Below are 19,827 nucleotides of genomic sequence, written 5' to 3' on the forward strand. Positions count from 1 at the left end.
GATCCTAGGATCCTGGGCTCGAATCCCGGTCGATTGCTAAATTAACACCAGGGGGGTTGACTCAGCCTGTGATCGTTCCCGAGGTCGGCAAATTGAGTACCAGCTTGCTGGGATGAAAGATCCCGGTGTGTACCCCGATTTAGAATAGGCACACTGTATCCCTGCGCATCGTAAGAGTGTGACCAAGGGTTGGCGCCAGGAAGGGCATCCGGCCATAAAAACATTGCCTCAAACAGGGAACCATGATTGTCATAGGGCCCGCAAGGCTAACCCCTGCTCTCGTGGGGAAAATGGCCCTAAAACGATCATTCATTCATATTCACTCCGGTTGATTCTTGAAATTCCCATAATCGCTGCGATGGATTTATGGACTTGGCTGATTTTTGATTTTCTTTGTGGAGCTCATGGTTTGAAATTTTAACTTGGCCATTTTGTCAAGAACTATGCATACCATGTGACAGGAAGCCAAGAACCTCAGCAGCAATTATTGTAATTCTTTGATTTGGAGAGTCGGTGGATGTATTGACAAATTTACTACAAGGTTGTTTAATAAATGTTCTGAGATGAGGGGGCATTGATTTTTGAATGTGCCACAACTACTTTGGCGAAACTACCCACAATGCCCTGGGGGGGGGGACATTTATCTCTCCCACTCTGGTTGATACTTGAAATTCCCAAATCTCTGCGATGGATTTATGGACTTGGCTGATTGTTGATTTTCTTTGTGGAGCTCATAGTTTGAAATTTTAACTTCGCCATTTTGTCAATGGTGCATACCATGTGACAGGAAGCCAAGAATCTCAGCAGCAATTATTGTAATTCTTTGATTTGGAGAGTACGTGGATGTATTGACAAATTTCCTACAAGGTTGTTTAATAAATGTCCTGAGATGAGGGGGCATTGATATTGAATGTGCCACAACGTGCAGGTTAATGAGGTGTTATTTGTGCATTTCCTTGTTTGCACTGACTCTTTCCTTATGTGTTACTGTGTTTTCTTTACTCCTGTTTGTCTCATTTGCTTTATTACCGTACATAGACGCATGCGAACAATCAGTATTCACGCTCACGCAAGCATGCACTTAACATTGCAAGTCAAGATTGCTGTGCGATCGCCCCGGGAGGTTTTGGTCTGGAGTTTATTGGGGGCTTCATTAGGCAAATAGGAGGAAGCAGTACTGTGATAGAAAGCCAAACACGGTGGAAATAATCCAGGTCAGAGATCTGGTGCTGTGCGCTCGATGAATGGGTTAAGTTTTTGAAAAGCGAACTGCATGTTAACCGCTCCGCAGCACACCATGCCGCTTCCTCTGACACAGCAGAAGAGATACCGCGGACAGCGGCCATTGTTCTTTGGCTCCTGGTCCTCTTGGGAAACATTGGAGTTCCCCTAAAGCCCACAGAAGCGATGGTTTGGGGCCGCCTGCAGAGCAACTGCCACGTCACTGCAATTGGTCTTCCACAAACACGACCACTGTCTTGGGATCTCACAATCTTCCCCTTTATGTCACTTGTTTCTGTCAATATTTTCTTCGGAGACTTAAAAACATCTCTTATGTATGGACCCTTCAGTTTAAGTATCGGACAGCTGCGACCCTTCTTGCTTGAAGTTTGAACTTCAATTGAACTAGCGTTTGATGTTTAGCATGTGGTTATCAGGTGTTTCCACCAGCCTCTTCATGTTCAGTTCTTTTGAGTATTCTTGTTTTGTTTTTTTAATTATTCATCATTCAAAAGCACTTTGATACTGTCACATAGTTTTGACCTTTGTTCTCCATGAAAAACAAAAATATCATGCCTTGCACGCTAGGCCGTAAGCTTAATGTGGACCGGTGCTAACACCATATCCTGTCATCTCATGTACTTGTCTTATTTTGAAGCAGCCATAGGGAGGGTAACTGTTTCCAACATCCTGTGGATAAAAGGAATGTAGCATTTCTTGAGGAATTAATAAGCATGAACATCTGAAAGGCTTGAGGCCTTCGGCATGATTTCATCACTTCCTCTGTCATTCTTTCAGGGTAATTATTCTGGGAAGAGTTATTGCAAGGAATTTTGATAAAAGGGAAGGAATATAATAACATGCCAACATCTCTTGCTTGTGCCAAAACAGTCTCGTAAACAAAATGGTGACATGGTGCAAATTGCACGTGCTGTTATTTCTTTCATTTACCTTTTGCTGTACCAGCATATTTGGTCATTATTAGGGGTGCATATTTTTACATACAAGATCTAGGCTCATGGAGGAACGAGGCGACAGAGTAAAAAGGTAAGGAACAAACAGGGGGGGGGGGGACAGTGGGACCACTGTAAGCTCTGTAAGTCTCTGTAAGTCTCTGTTTAGTCTCTGTAAGCAAGGAAATTAATGAACAGGAAAAAGGGAGAGACTATGGGAGTAAATAGAGCAACCTGCAACAAGAAGGCTTGGTTAGGGAAAGTCATTAGGGGTAGGAAAGGTCCATGGATAGAGATGTGGGATGACATGAGATCATCTCAGATCACCAATTCGAATTCAGACCAGGTCACTCCACCTTGGACATGCTGCTCAGATGAGATCATCTCAGATGACATGAGATGACATGAGATCATCTCAGATCACCAATTCGGATTCAGACCAGGTCACTCCACCTTGGACATGCTGCTCAGACTCTCCCAACAATTGATAGAGGCCCTCAATATCAGACATGAGATCAGGACTATCTCTCTCGACGTATCTCAACCTTTCGATACAGTCTGGCACCCCGCCTTCCTCTCCAAAGTCATATATTATATAGCTCGACCACAAAACGACACTACATCACATGATTATTGTGTGGCCATTGGCAGCTCAAGGGTGGACCCTTAGATGTTTGTTTCTTTCCGTTCACTGCTAAGCTCTGGAATTCTTTACCTCTCAAGTCTTTCCCAACAGTTATAAACTTACACCTTTTCAAAAGTCAGGTTTTCCAAGAGGTAATGGGTATAATAGGCCAGTTTAGTTGGACAAGTTGCTTACCATGTGTCATCTGAGTGATGGTTTATTACCCTACACTCGCGAAGCGAAAAGCGGGGTTAGGCATTCGGATGCGTGCGTACGTGTCTACATTTTAAAAATTCATTTTCTCGGCAACCGTTAGTCCGATTGACACGAATTTTTTTTTATCATAGCAGCGCCTCTTCCTGTAGAATATTTTAATGATAATCATGACGTCATAGGTCATGCTGAACAGGCGCCATCTTGGAAAAAACGAAAAACGTTGCACCTCTATATCTCCAAAACCGCTCCATGAAAAAAATTGAAACGGGCTCATTGTACAGAACTCCATATGGGGAATAGGTGTTGTTAACAATGACGTCATTGGTGCCATAATTATGACGTCATAATTCGACAGGGACAACGCTTAGTCTGATCAGCTTGAAATTTATTGAGCGTGATTCATGCAACCATTATATTAGAAAATAAAAATTTATGATGTCATCGCTCACATGATCTGGCAGCCATATTGGATCAAAGAAAAAAATAACCTTCAAAATGAAAGAGTTGGCTCGCACCAAGTTGACTGCGCAGGGTAAGTATTCTATGAATACCATCTATTTCATATTAAGGATTCCCTTAGTCAGCTTTCCCAAAGTACATGGGAAAGCTGACTAAGGGGATTGTTTCAGGTGAATTGTGAGTGTGTGCTATATTCCCATGATTCCTTACCTGTGGACTACCATAACTGTTGCCTTCACGTCCTCCCAAGAAACAGATGCCATGACCTTTCCAAATGAGGTGCTTGCTGACTTTCGAGCTTGTATGGCACTGCAAAGCATGCGTTTTGCCGCTGAATATTTCGTTATTTCACTGCTAGATTGAAATGATGAGCTCATATTTCTTCGCAAGTCATCATTTGACTATAAAAAATAGGGGCAATACCCCCGGGCGCTCACCTGGTAGATAAAAGCAGTATACTACACTGAATAGAGGTATTTTAAACCGTATCATGGAATTTTTAACCAATTTCAATGGTTGCTAGAAGACAGGGCAGCATGTACAATCATACTAACGTAATCATAAGACTTTAAACAAACAAACCAAAAAATACATATTTGGGGGGCAACCTCCCCCACCAACCCCCTCCCCATAGACTACCTTAGACCCCAATTTTCTTTTTAATGCTGTGAACAACATTTGGTACATCATGGGTGGTGAAGGTTGTGGTCAAGTTTCATCGTAATTGTGTGTGTAGTTTCTGAGAAAAAAGCAAAGACCTATGTGGGGGGAACCCCCCCCCCCCTCCTCCCCAGTAGACCCCTCAGGGCCCGACTTTTTTTTAATTCCGTGAACAAACTTTGGTACATCACGGGTGATGCAGGTTGTGGTCAAGTTTCATCGGAATTGCATGTGTAGTTTCTGAGAAGGAAGCAAATACCTATTTTGGGGGGCAACCCCCCTTCTACCGTACATCCCCAAAGGGGCAGATTTTTTTAATGCAGTGAACAAACTTTGGTACAGCATGGGTGGTGAAGGTTGTGGTCAAGTTTCATCGAAATAGTGTGTGTAGTTTCAGAGGAAAAAGCAAATTCCTATTTTGGGGGTCAAACCTGGATCCACTTTGACGCCCGGTAAGCCCCCCTTAGATCCCGATTTTTTTTTAATGCCGTGAACAAACTTTAGTCACAACACAAGTATAATTTGTGCCAAATTTGGTCACAATTCCATCAGCGGTTTCAGAGAAGAACTTGCAAGTGTTTGCGGACGGACGACGCGCCATCACATGAGCTCCCCGGAACTTCGTTCCAGGTGAGCTAAAAACATCAGGTGCTTTGTACATCTTGAATGCTTTGTAGTTGTTGTGAGACCTGAATACAAGTGTTACCTCTGTTTTGGCATCAGCATTTTTATCATTGTAGAAATGTTTGGTCTTCATCACAGGTGAACCTCACGGTCCATGCTGCTTGTTGAACGGTATCTCACTGGTTTGCATGAACCCTGCCTTCAATTTGATTAACATAAACATCCACAATTGATGATTTTTCCGATCTCAGTTCTTGATTTGTTATACATGATATTCACCTCTTAAAGGTGCTGTGTTGTACAGCATAGTCGATTGATGATGACGATGTTTATGTTATATATGTTTCAATCATGAATGTTTATGTTTATGATTATGTTTTATGATTATATGATTACGTTACATTTACAAATATGATTATGTTTATGATTGAAGATTGAAGATGAAAATCGATGAAGCTAACTCTGAGGGCCTTTCACTTACTCACCGCAGGCAGGTTGGTGGTCTTTCTATCTTCCACCGCCTCCTCTCCGGTCTAGCCCCCCCCCCCCCAACCCTCCCCAACCAGCTCTGTCTGTGCTCCGTCCCCCAAATATTCCTACAGGTCGCACAAGATTCGCCTGCAACCCTCTTATGGTTAAACTGCCAAAATCAAGACTCTCTATTCACCTTCACTCTCTCATTCCTCTTTTCTCCCGCCTCTGGAACAAACTCCCTCACTCTCTTCAATCCCACTCCACCCTCCAGGTCTTTAAAACAGCTGTTCACCACCATCTCTTATCTTCCCCCATCCAAAGCCTTGATATTTTCTACCCCGTTAATTCACCCCAGATCCACTTTTCTGAAATACCGACTTCTTTCCTGGAAGTCCACTTTTCGCACTTGTGTTGGTGCAGGAAACCACTTTTGCACTTGTATTAGTGTGGAAAAACCACTTTTCGCACTTGTGTTAGTGTTGAAAAACCACTTTTTGCACTTGTGTTAGTGTTGAAAAACCACTTTTTGCACTTGTGTTAGTGTTGAAAAACCATGTGCTGTCTTTGTCTTTCCCTCGCGGTCCCCATGTGCTGTCTTTGTCTTTCCCTCGCGGTCCCCATGTGCTGTTTTTGTCTTTCCCTCGCGGTCCCCATGTACTGTCTTTGTCTTTCCCTCGCGGTCCCTATGTGCTGTCTTTGTCTTTCCCTCGCGGTCCCCATGTGCTGTCTTTGTCTTTCCCTCGTGGTCCCCATGTACTGTCTTTGTCTTTCCCTCGCGGTCCCCATGTGCTGTTTTTGTCTTTCCCTCGCGGTCCCCATGTACTGTCTTTCCCTCGCGGTCCCCATGTACTGTCTTTGTCTTTCCCTCGCGGTCCCCATGTACTGTCTTTCCCTCGCGGTCCCCATGTACTGTCTTTGTCTTTCCCTCGCGGTCCCCATGTGCTGTTTTTGTCTTTCCCTCGCGGTCCCCATGTACTGTCTTTCCCTCGCGGTCCCCATGTGCTGTTTTTGTCTTTCCCTCGCGGTCCCCATGTACTGTCTTTGTCTTTCCCTCGCGGTCCCTATGTGCTGTCTTTGTCTTTCCCTCGTGGTCCCCATGTACTGTCTTTGTCTTTCCCTCGCGGTCCCCATGTGCTGTTTTTGTCTTTCCCTCGCGGTCCCCATGTACTGTCTTTCCCTCGCGGTCCCCATGTACTGTCTTTCCCTCGCCCCATGTACTGTCTTTGTCTTTCCCTCGCGGTCCCCATGTGCTGTTTTTGTCTTTCCCTCGCGGTCCCCATGTACTGTCTTTCCCTCGCGGTCCCCATGTGCTGTTTTTGTCTTTCCCTCGCGGTCCCCATGTACTGTCTTTGTCTTTCCCTCGCGGTCCCTATGTGCTGTCTTTGTCTTCCCCTCGCGGTCCCCATGTGCTGTTTTTGTCTTTCCCTCGCGGTCCCCATGTACTGTCTTTCCCTCGCGGTCCCCATATACTGTCTTTGTCTTTCCCTCGCGGTTGTCAGCTCTTTCACGAGCCTCGATTCAGTATAGAAAAAAAAAAAAAAAAAAAGTCATAGCAGTGTCCATGTGTTTTTTTTTTACCTCTCCCCTTCCCATGCCTCCTCCCCCCAAGCCCTCTACCTCCCACAGATCTCCCAATGTCCCTGCTCTCAAACGTTGTACTTGTGTGCTTCCCCCTCTCTCCCCAACTTGTCTCCCGCTCTCTTTATTTCGTCTTATGTGTCCGGTTGTTTGTTTTTTGTCATTAATGTTAGCTCTTCCACGAGCCTCGATCGTGTACACAAAAAAAAAAAGTCGTTCCTCAGTGTGACTATCTCAATGAGGTTTGGGTCACGTTTTCTTTCAGATCAAATGACTCACCCTGCAAATGAGTCTCACTTTCATATTTTTGCTTTATCGTTACGTGGACACCTGGATGATGTAAAATCACCATTATGGCCTGGAGAATAAGATTTAAAACACATCTTGTGCACATTAACAGACTTTGTCCTCTCCACAGCCGGATCCTAAGTCACGATCTTACTGCAAGGTAATTTGGCCCTTTAACCTCAATATGACCTGGGTATGGCAGAGGGAGGGCCAGCAGTGTCCGCTGAGACCAATACCACATCCAGCTGCTTGAGTTATGGTTGACCATCTTGGCTTGTCTAGTTCTGTATTTTGCCATATCCAAGTTGAGGCTCTTGTACCATAGTTGATGGAGTTATATCGATGACGATGACTCTCTTCCTCTCTTTACTCGCCACTTCTAGCTTGTAGTGCAGCTCACATTGGCAATGTTGTTGCAGAAAGGTGAAGATGAGGTCAAGACGGCTACTGGGGTGCATAAGCAACTGATGACTTTTGAGGTGACCCTAAATGACTCTGGTTCTGCTGGCTTGGGAATCAGTGTGAAAGGGTCGCGCGAGGAGGGCAAGGACCTCGGGATATTCGTGAAGTCCATTATCCGTGGAGGTGCAGCCTTCAAGGTGAGCTCCTAGGGCCTCTATATCGTGATGTAACAGCTGAAAAATCTAACCATTTGTAATTATCTAAACAAGTTCTTACTTGCAAAATCGAAGATTTTTCAAGTATATTGGTCGGTTGCGTTTGTGGCTCTGTATGTCTGTCTGTCCGTTTGTCTGTTTGTTTGTCACCGGCCTACAGGTCACAATTTTCAACCGATCTTCACGAAACTTCACCAAATTGTAGAGTTGGTTATAAGCAAGAAGCCTATCGTTTTGGGGGTCAAAAGGTCAACATAGGCCAAAGGTCACCAACTTTGCCAAATTTCTAAAATCCTCAATTTTCATCCGATTGACTTGAAATTTGAAGAGGACTTGCATATCTGGTCACTGAATTCAACCACCAAGTATATTTGAGGTCAACATAGGCCAAAAGGTCAACATAGGCCAAATTTCCAAAATCCTCAATTTTCATCCGATTGACTTGAAATTTGAAGAAAACTTGCATATCTGGTCACTAACTTCAACCACCAAGTATTTTTGAGGTCAACATAGGCCAAAAGGTCAACATAGGCCGAATTTCTAAATCCGAAATTTGAAGAGGACTTGCATATCTGGTCACTGAATTCAACCACAAATTATATTTTAGGTGAACTTAGTCCAAAAGGTCAACATAGGCCACATTTCTAAAATCCTCAATTTTCATCCAATTGACTTGAAATTTGAAGAGGACTTGCATATCTGGTCACTGAATGCAACCACCAACTATTTTGAGGTCAACATAGGCCAAAAGGTCAACATAAGCCAAGTGGATTTTGCAAGTATTGTGCTCTGCATGACGTCTTCTTGTTTATTTATTTATCTTCGTTTTTTCTCACAATTTTCACAGGGAATGTTGCTGAGAACTTATTCCAATGAACGCAGGTCATATTTGGCAAGGGAGGAAGTCTTTGAAATGTACTTTGAGATTAAATGACGTGCATGCAGCACTTGGCTTCTGGTTGCCTCATTTTTGTGTGTGTGGCTATGCCGATGATGTATATTCGGGTAGGAATCTAGAATTTGGGATCTACCCTTTTCAAAAGATGCTGTGGAATTTTAACATCCATAAATGAAGGGATATTCAACTTAATGGCTCCTAAGAAGGTTATGGTATACTTGATGCAACGCCATGTCTGTAAAGCATAACAGATCAAGAATCAAAGCCAGATCTGTCAGCTTGTTGATTGTGCTACCTTGGAGCTTTCCTGCTATCCGGACCTTGAGATCATTTGGTGAAATATTCCACGTTTGAAACGCTCACTTATTTGTGATCCTATCGATGCTTGCTGTTTCAGGATGGCCGTTTGCAGGTGAATGACCAGTTGGTGGCTGTGAATGGACAGTCACTACTGGAGAAGACCAACTTTGATGCCATGGAAACCTTGAGGCATTCCATGTCTACAGACGGGAACCTCCGTGGCATGATACAGATCGTGGTTGCACGACGTGGCGGCTCTTACCCCCAGGTTTGTGCGAGATGCAGAGTGCTAATAAGTAAAAGTCCTGAAATTGCGATCTCGGGTTAACAATGGATAGAGTTGGGAGGGTGCGTGGTGCAAAGCAAAGGAAAGGAATTTTTTTGGATCGCAGTGAGATAAATAAAAGTTAACCCTTTTGGTCATGGTTCCGAATAGAACATTTTCTTCATTGTCATCATGTCATTGCAATCACCTCTCAAATGATGTGAGTATAACAGTGCAGACGACATAATGATCTGTGGCACACATGGTTCCAATGTTTTCTAATGGTTCCGTAGGAAAGTGAAAATGTGTTCCCTCCGAGAGGAAAATTAAAAGATCATGTTTGCTTTTGTGCGGGCAAAAGGAATGGCCCGGCACCTGGAATGTGACTGCGACCCTGAAAACGTGGATATATTAAACCCTTTAGACCTACGATCCCAGTGGTCATGTGCTCTAATTGGTCGTGGTGTTATTACTGGATGCAATTGCAATAACGGGCACAAAACAGCAGCGATATTGAATGCGCAATTCACTCTGGAATATCGCGATATTGAATGAACAACTCGTTCTGGAATTTCTATCGATTGTTGGTGGATTTGGTGTGAAGGGAAAGGCCAATGTGATGTATCTCGCTGCTCCCTTTATTAGGCAGATTATGGGATGGATTCCTGCTTGGTAGGAGTGCGGTCTTTCGGCACAACACAACATATACAGCAAATGGACACAGGAACATGGATGGCAGGGTAGTCTAGAGGTATGCACACTCTCATTTAAGCTCTTTTTAGCCCGAGTTTGCATCGTTATCCACTATAAAGAATCCATGATGAGCCGTCATTGCGGGCTCCATCCATCGCATGGACGTTAGTTTGGAGGACCCGTCTGCCAGCACCGGTTGTTGGTGGACGTTAACAATCCATAGGTACCTTTCACGAGGAGTAGGTGAGTTATCACCAGAACCTTTCCTAACTAACCAAATTCCTAACCTCATTGACTGCTGGGAAGGCAATGGCAATCCACCTAGCGCAACCAAACCACCCATCAAAACCCTTGCCAAGACAGTACTGACTTCAGCAGCACTGATGCTCTGAAAAAGTATGGTACATTGATGATTATTATGATGATGATGATGAATTACAGTAGACTCTCACTAATATTAATGCACAAAAAGATACGTTCTGATAAAATGAATAGCCTATGTTATGTCACCTCCTTGAAGATTAATTCAATAAGAAGATTGCAAAAACAATGTTTAGAGGTTATATTTAGAACCCTGATGCTTTCCAAATTTATGATGGAATTTCAATGGAAAAAGGGGGAGGGGGAGGATGCATGTATAGAGTGTACAGGAGAGGGGGTAGGGGTTGAAAATTCCACTATATTTTTGTATGTAATATTGCCCCTTAAAATAAATATTACCACGGACAGATACATTCAAAGTACACCTCCCCATGCCAAATTTATAAATAACATCCTCCTGAGCGTGGCATCATCGGGGTGCCTTCGGCCTTCAGCCCCCGCGATACCGCCGTGCATCACATAGAGACGGTATTGGGAGAGAGAGGTGGACAATAATTGATTGATTCATTGAGTAATTAAAATAATTTCAAACTAGAGCAATGCGACTGTGTCGCCGATATGCCTCCGCATAGTCCCACAACCGGTAGATGCCGTCATTCACCGTCCTAAAAATAAACAAGTTTGATTTAAATCCCCTCAGCTGTTTTCAAGTATCACATTTTCAACAGCCATGACAGGTTTCACATCAATTGATGAAGTGGTTTCAGAGAAGGGATTAAAAAAAATATCGGCTATCAAGTTAATATGACTGCCACACGATGTGACATATGACCTTAGAAAATGTACACACTGCATATGTATGGGTAGGGGATCACATTTGTGAAGTTTCGTGTTGATCGGATAAAGTTCGTTTTTCTATCCAAGATGGCTGCTAAACCACATGTCCTACGACATCATCATTTTCAAACTATATGAAACAGTGCTGTTATGTGATATTTGTAAAATTTTGCATCGATAGGGTAAGTGGTTTCAGAGATATAATTATTTAATATTTTCCTTCATTCCAATATGGCTGCCACACCATGTGACCAATGATGTTTTCGTGATCATCTTTTAATCGCCATGCCTAGTCAATAACACACATAAAGTTTCGAGTCAATCGATTTGGTGGTTTGGGAGAAGATGTTTTTTGAGGTTTTAGGTAAATCAAATATGGCTGCCAAACAATGTGACCTATGATGTCATAAGTTTAATATTTCAATGCAAATGGGTCATAGATCATGTTTTTTTTTTTTGTTTTTTTTTGTATACTGAATCGAGGCTCGTGAAAGAGCTAACATTTACTTCACAAACAAATCAACCAGACAAACAAAATATATAAAAAGCGGGAGTGGAAAACAAGATGGGGAGAGAAGGTGAAGCACACAAACACAACATTTGAGAGCAGGGAGATGTGTGGAAGGGAGAGGGCTTGGGGGGGAGGAGGCATGGGAAGGGGGGGGGGGTGGAGGGAGAAGTATAAAACACAAGGACACCAATGACTTCCAGGACAGAAGTTGGTATTTCAAAAAAGTGGAATTGGGGTGAAATTAGCGGGGGTAGAAAAGATCAAGGTTTTGGATGGGGGAAGATAAGAGATGGAGGTGAACAGCTGTTTTAAAGACCTGGAGGGTGGAGTGGGATTGAAGAGAGTGAGGGAGTTTGTTCCAGAGGCGGGAGAAAAGAGGAATGAAGGAGTGAAGGTGAGCAGAGAGTCTTGATTTTGGCAGTTTGACCATAAGAGGGTTGCAGGCAGATCTTGTGCGACCTGTAGGAATATTTGCGGGACAGAGCCCAGAGAGAGCTGGGGGGGCAAGGCCAGAGAGGAGTCGGTAGAAGATGGAAAGACCACCAACCTGCCTGCGGTGAGTGAGTGAGAGGCCCTTGGAGTTAGCTTCATCGCGGGAGATTCCAATGATTCTGAATGCTTTGGTTTCAACAGCGTGAAGACGAGCTAGGTGTGAGGCAGGAGCACCAGCCCAGAGGGGAGAGCAGTATTCCATTGAGCTGCGGATGAAAGCCTTGTATGTGGTGAGGAGCTCAGGTGTGCCAAGGAAGGACTTCGCACGACGGAGGATGCCCAGTCGGCGACTGGCTTTGGAGGCCAGCTTGGAAATGTGGTTTTCCCAGGAAAGATCATGGCAGATAGTGAGACCCAAAAGCTTGAGTGACAGAACTTCTTGGAGAGGATTATTCAGAAAGTGGATGGGAGGGTTGTCCAGTCGGTCTTTTCGGAGAGACATCGTAAGAGTGTGAGATTTGTCAGGATTGAAAGACAAGTTCCACTTGTTTGCCCAGTCTGTGATTTTGTCCAGGTCTGCAGAGAGTGAGGAGGCAGCAGACTGCCGATCTGAGGGATGAAGAATGGAGCGACAGAGAGTAGAGTCATCAGCAAAGAGATACAGAGGATTTTCAAGAGAGTCAGAGAGATCATTGATGAAGACCAGAAAAAGGACAGGGCCTAGAACACTGCCTTGTGGAACTCCAGCCTGAACAGGAAGAGGAGATGAGAGAAACCCATTTAGGGCCACACGTTGACTACGACTAGAGAGGAAGTCCGCCAGCCATGCGTGGAGATTTCCATGGATACCAAAAGAGGAGAGTTTGGTGAGCAGAGCGGGGTGCCAGACCGTATCGAAGGCACGTGATATGTCAAGGGAGACTGCTCTAATTTCCTGTTTGGCATTGAGGACCTCCATCCATTGTTGAGAAAGCAGAAGCAGCATGTCCAGAGTAGAGTGTCCAGGTCTGAAACCAAATTGATGATCAGAGATCAAGCATGCAAAAAAAGATCAAGCAATCAAGCATGCAGGTTAAGGAATTCGATTAAAACATTTTTGGCTGGTATACCACTTCAGCTATGATGTCATCATTATCATGCTTTTGTTCCCCATTGTGAGTACTTGACAATGTGCAAGATAAAAAAAATTCCATTCAGCGGTTTCCAAGAAATAATTTTTTAATTATTTATGTTTAATCCAAGATGGCTGCCATACCACATGACATATGACGTCACAATTATCATAAAAACATTCTGCATGGGCGTCACTCCTACCCTGAAAGTTTCGTCTCAATCGGACATGTGTTGCTGAAAAAAAACGAGGACGGACAACCCGAAAACATAATGCCTCCGGCCACCTTCGGGGGCAGAGGCACAAAAATTGTCAAATAATTAATTTCTTAATCAACTTATCCGAAGCTGTAACTTTTCGAAAATTAATCAAATAATTAATTAATCGAAAAAATTAATTAACTAATCCATTCATTGATTAATCAATAAATAATTAATCGATTAATTGATTAATCATTAAGTCAAAAATATCCTTTATATCCAAATTACTTGGTCACTGTGTGTCCAAATATCAGCTTCCTTACTCAAAAGGTGCCTGAGATATTGCCCAGATGAGAAAGATAATATATAAGTACTTAATACATCGGTAATAATTAAGTTATTAATCAATTAAGAGATTAATGAAAAAATAAAAAAATGCCTTTTTTGCCAAAGCATGTGCTCACTATTGTGTCCAAAGTTTAGCTTCCTAGGTCAAAATATGGCTGAGATATCGCCCGGACAAACACACAAACAAACAAGAAAACAAAGAAGAAAATGAAAAATCACTCAGAGCGACGCTTGGAAAAAGAGAACAAAGTAGATTAGCACTCAGTAGAGCATCCTTTTGACCTCCAAAATAATTGGTGGTTGAATTCAGCGACCTGATATGCAAATAGTCTTCAAATTTTAAGTTAATCGGATGTAAATTGACAATTTTAGAAATTGGGCCTTTGTTGACCTTTTTGGCCTCTGTTGCCCTCAACAATAGTTGGTGGTTGAATTCAGCAAACTGATGTGCAAATCTTATTCAAATTTCAAGTCAATCAGATGAAACTTGAGGATTTTAGAAATCTGGAAAGGTTGTTGACCGACCTTTGGCCTCTTGTGACTTTTTGACCTATGTTGACCTTTTGACCTCAAAAGTAAATAAGATTCTGTCGGACCACCAACTCTATCATTTGGTGAAGTTTAAAATTGTGACATGTAGGCAAACATAAGTGAGTGGACAGACAAACACACACACAAACTGAGTGAAAACCGAGTACTCTCTTTCCACGTGTATCATCACCTGGCCCCCTTCAGTTTGTCCAGCGATGACGTCATGATGCGCATGGAGGAACAAATGGGTCAAAAACATTTCCATTCTTATTAATGAGTGTCGACTGCACTTCTGTTAAAGTAAACAAGGTGTTTGGGGTGTCAAAGATTCATGGTCAGAGACAAAATGCTGCTGCAGATTTGTAATCAGTCGAAGGGCATAGTGTCTATACAGTGTTATCTCCGTGTGGAATAAAGTGTCTATACAGTGTTATCTTCGTGTGGAATAAAGTGTCTATACAGTGTTATCTCCGTATGGAATAAAGTGTCTATACAGTGTTATCTTTGTGTGGAATAAAGTGTCTATACAGTGTTATCTCCATGTGGAATAAAGTGTCTATACAGTGTTATCTTTGTGTGGAATAAAGTGTCCATACAGTGTTATCTCCGTGTGGAATAAAGTGTCTACACAGTGTTATCTTTGTGTCGAATAAAGTGTCTATACAGTGTTATCTTTGTGTGGAATAAAGTGTCTATACAGTGTTATCTCCATGTGGAATAAAGTGTCTATACAGTGTTATCTTTGTGTGGAATAAAGTGTCCATACAGTGTTATCTTTGTGTGGAATAAAGTGTCTACACAGTGTTATCTTTGTGTCGAATAAAGTGTCTATACAGTGTTATCTTTGTGTGGAATAAAGTGTCTATACAGTGTTATCTCCGTGTGGAATAAAGTGTCTATACAGTGTTATCTCCGTGTGGAATAAAGTGTCTATACAGTGTTATCTTTGTGTGGAATAAAGTGTCTATACAGTGTTATCCTCGTGTGGAATAAAATGTCTATACTGTGGCGGACACGAAAGCTCACTGGCGTGATGGCATCATTCCGCGCACCATGTGGGCGTCGGCCACGCCCGAGGGGTATGCGTGGCCTCGGGATATGCGTGGCCTCGGGATATATACGGGGCGCGCAGCCCCGAGCACTCCAGTGCTACAGTAGGGCTCTTTCAATAAAGACTCTTTTGATTTACTGCATTGTCCGCTTCCTCCTTGGTAAGCAAGTAGCGCGCGTAGCACCGCGCTTCATTTGGTGACCTCGATGTTGGCTCAGCCGTCGCTGACCATCCGAACACGCCATAGCAATGGCAATCAACGCGGTCAAGCTCCCTGAGTTCTGGGAGACCCAAGCCGAGCTCTGGTTCGTGCAGGCCGAAGCCCAGTTTCAGCTTCAGCGCATCACGGGCGACGCAACGCGATACTACCACGTCGTCGTCGCCCTCGGGTCCGGCACAGCCGACCGGGTCATGTCTGTCCTGAGGAACCCGCCGGACGACCACAGGTATGAGGCGATCAAGCGTCTCCTCCTCGCCACATTCGGCCTCACGGTGGACGCACGGGTCGACCGCCTCCTGGACCTCCCCGAGCTCGGCGACACGCAACCGTCTGTCCGCATGGACCATATGCTGTCGCTGCTGGGCGACGAAACCCCGGATTTTCTATTCCGAGCGCTATTTCGACGCCAGCTGCCGGCACGAGTACGCCTCGCGTTGGCCGGTTCCATGATAACGGAACCCCGAGCTCTCGCTGCCGAGGCCGACAAGTTCTTCGCGGCTTTAGACACGCGGGTGAGTTTCGGTGCGGCCATCGCGGTTCCCGGGGCTGCGGCGGCTGCGGCTGCGCGCCCCTACTCCGAGCCCGAAACTGCTGCGGGTGACCACCCCTACTACGCGATGCACCGCGTGGCCGCTGAACCTCCTGCGGGTGACCACCCCTACTCCGAGGGGCGCCTCGTGGCGGCCGCCACGCCCACCTCCGCCGCCGCGGAAAAAACCGCAAGCCTGGTGCCGGTTTCACACCAGGTTCGGCCACGAGGCTCGGCAGTGTTGCCCGCCGTGCTCATTCAGCAGGTCGGGAAACGCCCGGGCCGACCCTCGGTATTGGCACTGAGCGCCGGCCATTCAAACAGCCTACTGTTCATAACGGACACCTTGTCCGGGCGCCGTTACCTGTGCGACACGGGAGCGCAGGTGAGTGTCGTTCCCACCGGTACGTCCGACAAGCAAACCGCGGGCTGGGGCCCCGCACTGCTTGCTGCCAACGGTACGTCCATACGCACATACGGAAAACGCTGCCTCTCTCTGCGGTTCAGAGGGCAGGTTTTCCGGTGGTCGTTCGTCACTGCCGACGTGTCAATGGCATTGCTTGGCGCGGACTTCCTGTGTTTGCAAATGGGCTGTTGGTGGACGTAAAGCACAGAAGGCTCGTGCAGGCCGAGACGTTCAGCTCGCTCGCTTGCGCGCTGCCCGGCTCGTTGAGCAGCTCCCAGAGCAGCTCATCGAGCGGCTCGCCGAGCGGCTTGCTGAGCGGTTCGGTTCCGGCCAGGTTGATCTGTACGCTTCCGGCGGCGGACGAATTCACCCGCCTCCTCGCCGGCTTCCCGGCCCTCACGCGGCCCACCTTCTCGGCGGGGGCCGTCAAGCACGGGGTGGAACACCACATCCCCACCGCCGGGCCACCGGTCTACGCCCGGGCACGCCGCCTCGAGCCGACGAAGCTCGCGGTAGCTAAAGCGGAGTTCGCTACGCTGGAGCGGCTCGGCATCGTGCGGCGCTCCGAGAGTGCTTGGGCGTCGCCGCTCCACATCGTGCCAAAGCCCGGCGGGGGATGGCGACCATGAGGGGACTACCGGCGCCTCAACGACGCCACCACCCCCGACCGCTACCCCGTCCCCCACATTCAGGACTTCTCCACCCGGTTGGCGGGCATGTCCTTCTTTTAAAAGGTGGACCTCATACCCGGCTACCATCAGGTCCCCGTCAGGCCGGAGGACATCCCGAAGACGGCCGTCATCACGCCATTCAGACTTTTCGAATTTCTTCGGATGCCCTTCGGGTTGAAAAATGCGGCTCAGGCATTCCAGCGACTAATGGACAGTGTCTTGCGCGACTTGGATTTCGTGTACGTCTACCTGGACGACATCCTCGTCGCCAGCGCGTCCCGCAAAGAGCACCTCCACCATCTCCGCACGCTCTTCGAATGCCTGGGCCAGCATGGCCTCATCGTGAACCCCGCCAAGTGCCGGTTCGGCGTCGCCGACATCGACTTTTTGGGGCACCGTGTCACCAGGCACAGGGCCGTCCCCCTACCGGCCAAGGTGGAAGCGGTGAAGGGGTTTCCGCGCCCCCGCACGATCAAGGGGCTCCAGGAGTTCCTGGGCATGGTAAACTTTTACCATCGGTTCCTGCCCTGCATCGCCCAGCTCCTGCGCCCCCTGCACGAGGCCCGCCGAGGGAAGCTGGGCAAAGGTGACGTTACCTGGACCGAGCAGATGGACGCGGCATTCACGGGCGCGAAGCTCGCCTCGGCTAACACCACCATGCTCGCGCACCCAGCGCCCGATGCACCGATTGCCCTCACCACCGACGCCTTGGACTACGCGGTGGGCGCGGTGCATGAGCAATGGGTGCGTGGTGCCTGGCAACTGCTGGCGTTCTTCAGCCGGCAGCTTCACCCGCCCGAACGCCGTTATAGTACCTTCAACCGCGAGCTGCTCGGGCTTCACCTGGCGGTCAGGCACTTCCGCCATCTGCTCGAGGGCCGTGCTTTCACGGCCTTCGTCGACCACAAGCCACTGGTCTTCGCGATGGGCAAGGCCACCGAGCCGTGGTCGGCCCGGCAGCAGCGTCACCTCTCAGCCGTGTCCGAATATATGACGGACATCCGGCACGTCGCGGGGAAGGACAACCCGGTGGCGGATTGCCTTTCCCGGTTCGTCGCCCTCGCAGTCCACCTCGGCATCAACTATGCCCGGATGGCGGCGGACCAGGCCGCCGACCCCGGCGTCCAGGCCTTGCGGACCGCCGTCATGGGCCTCCGCGTCACCGAGGTGCCGTTCGACGGCGCGGGCACGGCCCTCTTGTGCGACGTCTCCCTCGGGCGGCCTCACCCAATCGTGCCCGCCGGCTGGCAGCGCCAGGTTTTTGACGCCATCCACGGCCTGTCCCACCCGGGCACGAAGGCCTCCCAGAGGTTGGTCGCCGACAAGTTTGTCTGGCATGGCCTCCGGAAGGCCGTCCGCGGCTGGACCAGGACGTGCCTCGCGTGTCAGCGCGCGAAGGTGCACCGACACACCCAGGCCCCATTGGCCCCGTTTACGGTGCCGGAACGTAGGTTCGACCACGTTCACGTGGACCTGGTGGGACCTCTGCCCCCCTCGCGGGGTTTCACCCATGTCCTCACAATGGTGGACCGCACCAGCCGGTGGCCGGAGGCCGTGCCTTTGGCAGCGACGACGGCAGCGGACGTCGCGCAGGCGTTCATCGCCACCTGGGTCACCCGGTTCGGCGCCCCCTCGGACATCTCGTCCGACCGCGGCCCCCAGTTCACCTCGGAACTCTGGGGGTCGGTCGCGCGGGGGCTCGGGGTCCAGCTGCACCGAACCACGGCCTACCACCCCCTGGCCAACGGCCTGTGTGAGCGGTTCCACCGCTTGTTGAAGGCCGCGCTCCGGGCCACCCTCCGCGACGGCGGCTGGGTCGACAGGCTCCCCTGGGTCTTGCTGGGCCTCCGGACGGCGCCCAAGGATGACCTGCGCACATCTGCGGCGGAGTTGGTCTTCGGACAACCGCTGCGGGTGCCGGGCGAGTTCCTCCCCGACCCCACAGCACCATGGTCCACGGTGCAGGAGCGGTCTGCGCTGCAGGAGACCGCCCGGAGGTTCGCCCCGGTGCCGACGGCACACCACGGGCACCCACCTACACACGTCGCCCCAGAGCTTCGCACCGCGGAGTACGTCTTCGTCCGGCATGACGCCCACTGGACACCACTATGGCCCCCGTACGACGGGCCTTTCCGCGTGCTGGAGACCAGGGTGAAACATTTCAACTTGGACATCGGCGGTACTCCCGACCGCGTCTCCGTGGACCGCCTCAAGCCGGCCCACCTCGACGTGGACCACCCATCGCCGGTGGCTTGGCCTCCGTGTCGGGGCCGCCCCCCTGCGGGCGGATCCCCGGCACCGCCCAGCCCCGCCGGCACGCCGCCCCCCGGTCCTGCACCCATCCCGGGTGCAGCCGGAGGCATTCCAGCGGGCATCCCTGCACCCCGGACGCCGCCAGTCGCCAGAGGGCGCTTCAGCCGGGTCATCCGTTTGCCCCGCAAACTGACCCTCCAGGTGCGCGGGAATTCTGGGGGGGCACGTGTGGCGGACAAGAAAGCTCACTGGCGTGATGGCATCATTCCGCGCACCAAGTGGGCGTCGGCCACGCCCGAGGGGTAGGCGTGGCCTCGGGATATATACGGGGCGCGCAGCCCCGAGCACTCCAGTGCTGCAGTAGGGCTCTTTCAATAAAGACTCTTTTGATTTACCGCGTTGTCCGCTTCCTCCTTGGTAAGCAAGTAGTGTGCGTAGCACCGCGCTTCAATACAGTGTTATCTCCGTGTGAAATAAAGTGTCTATGCAGTGTTATCTTTGTGTGGAATAAAGTGTCTATACAGTATACAGTGTT

The 19,827-nt window shown here is 48.3% G+C and overlaps 1 protein-coding gene across 2 annotated transcripts in view; it reads left to right on the plus strand.

Moving 5' to 3' along the window:
* PARD3B (par-3 family cell polarity regulator beta) overlaps positions 1–19,827 on the plus strand; it is a 257,615-nt gene that overhangs the window by 176,030 nt on the left and 61,758 nt on the right. Inside the window, exons 12-14 of one of the 2 annotated variants that reach the window (XM_068122711.2) lie at positions 4,687–4,764; positions 7,518–7,697; positions 9,011–9,181. In XM_068122711.2, the coding sequence (XP_067978812.2) occupies positions 4,687–4,764; positions 7,518–7,697; positions 9,011–9,181 (429 nt within the window). The remainder of the gene's footprint in view (positions 1–4,686; positions 4,765–7,517; positions 7,698–9,010; positions 9,182–19,827) is intronic. The other variant, XM_068122712.2, reaches the window with a different exon arrangement.

This window comes from Myxine glutinosa, chromosome 7 (assembly GCF_964187855.1).
Source record: "Myxine glutinosa chromosome 7, kmMyxGlut1.1, whole genome shotgun sequence".
Taxonomy (NCBI): domain Eukaryota; kingdom Metazoa; phylum Chordata; class Myxini; order Myxiniformes; family Myxinidae; genus Myxine; species Myxine glutinosa.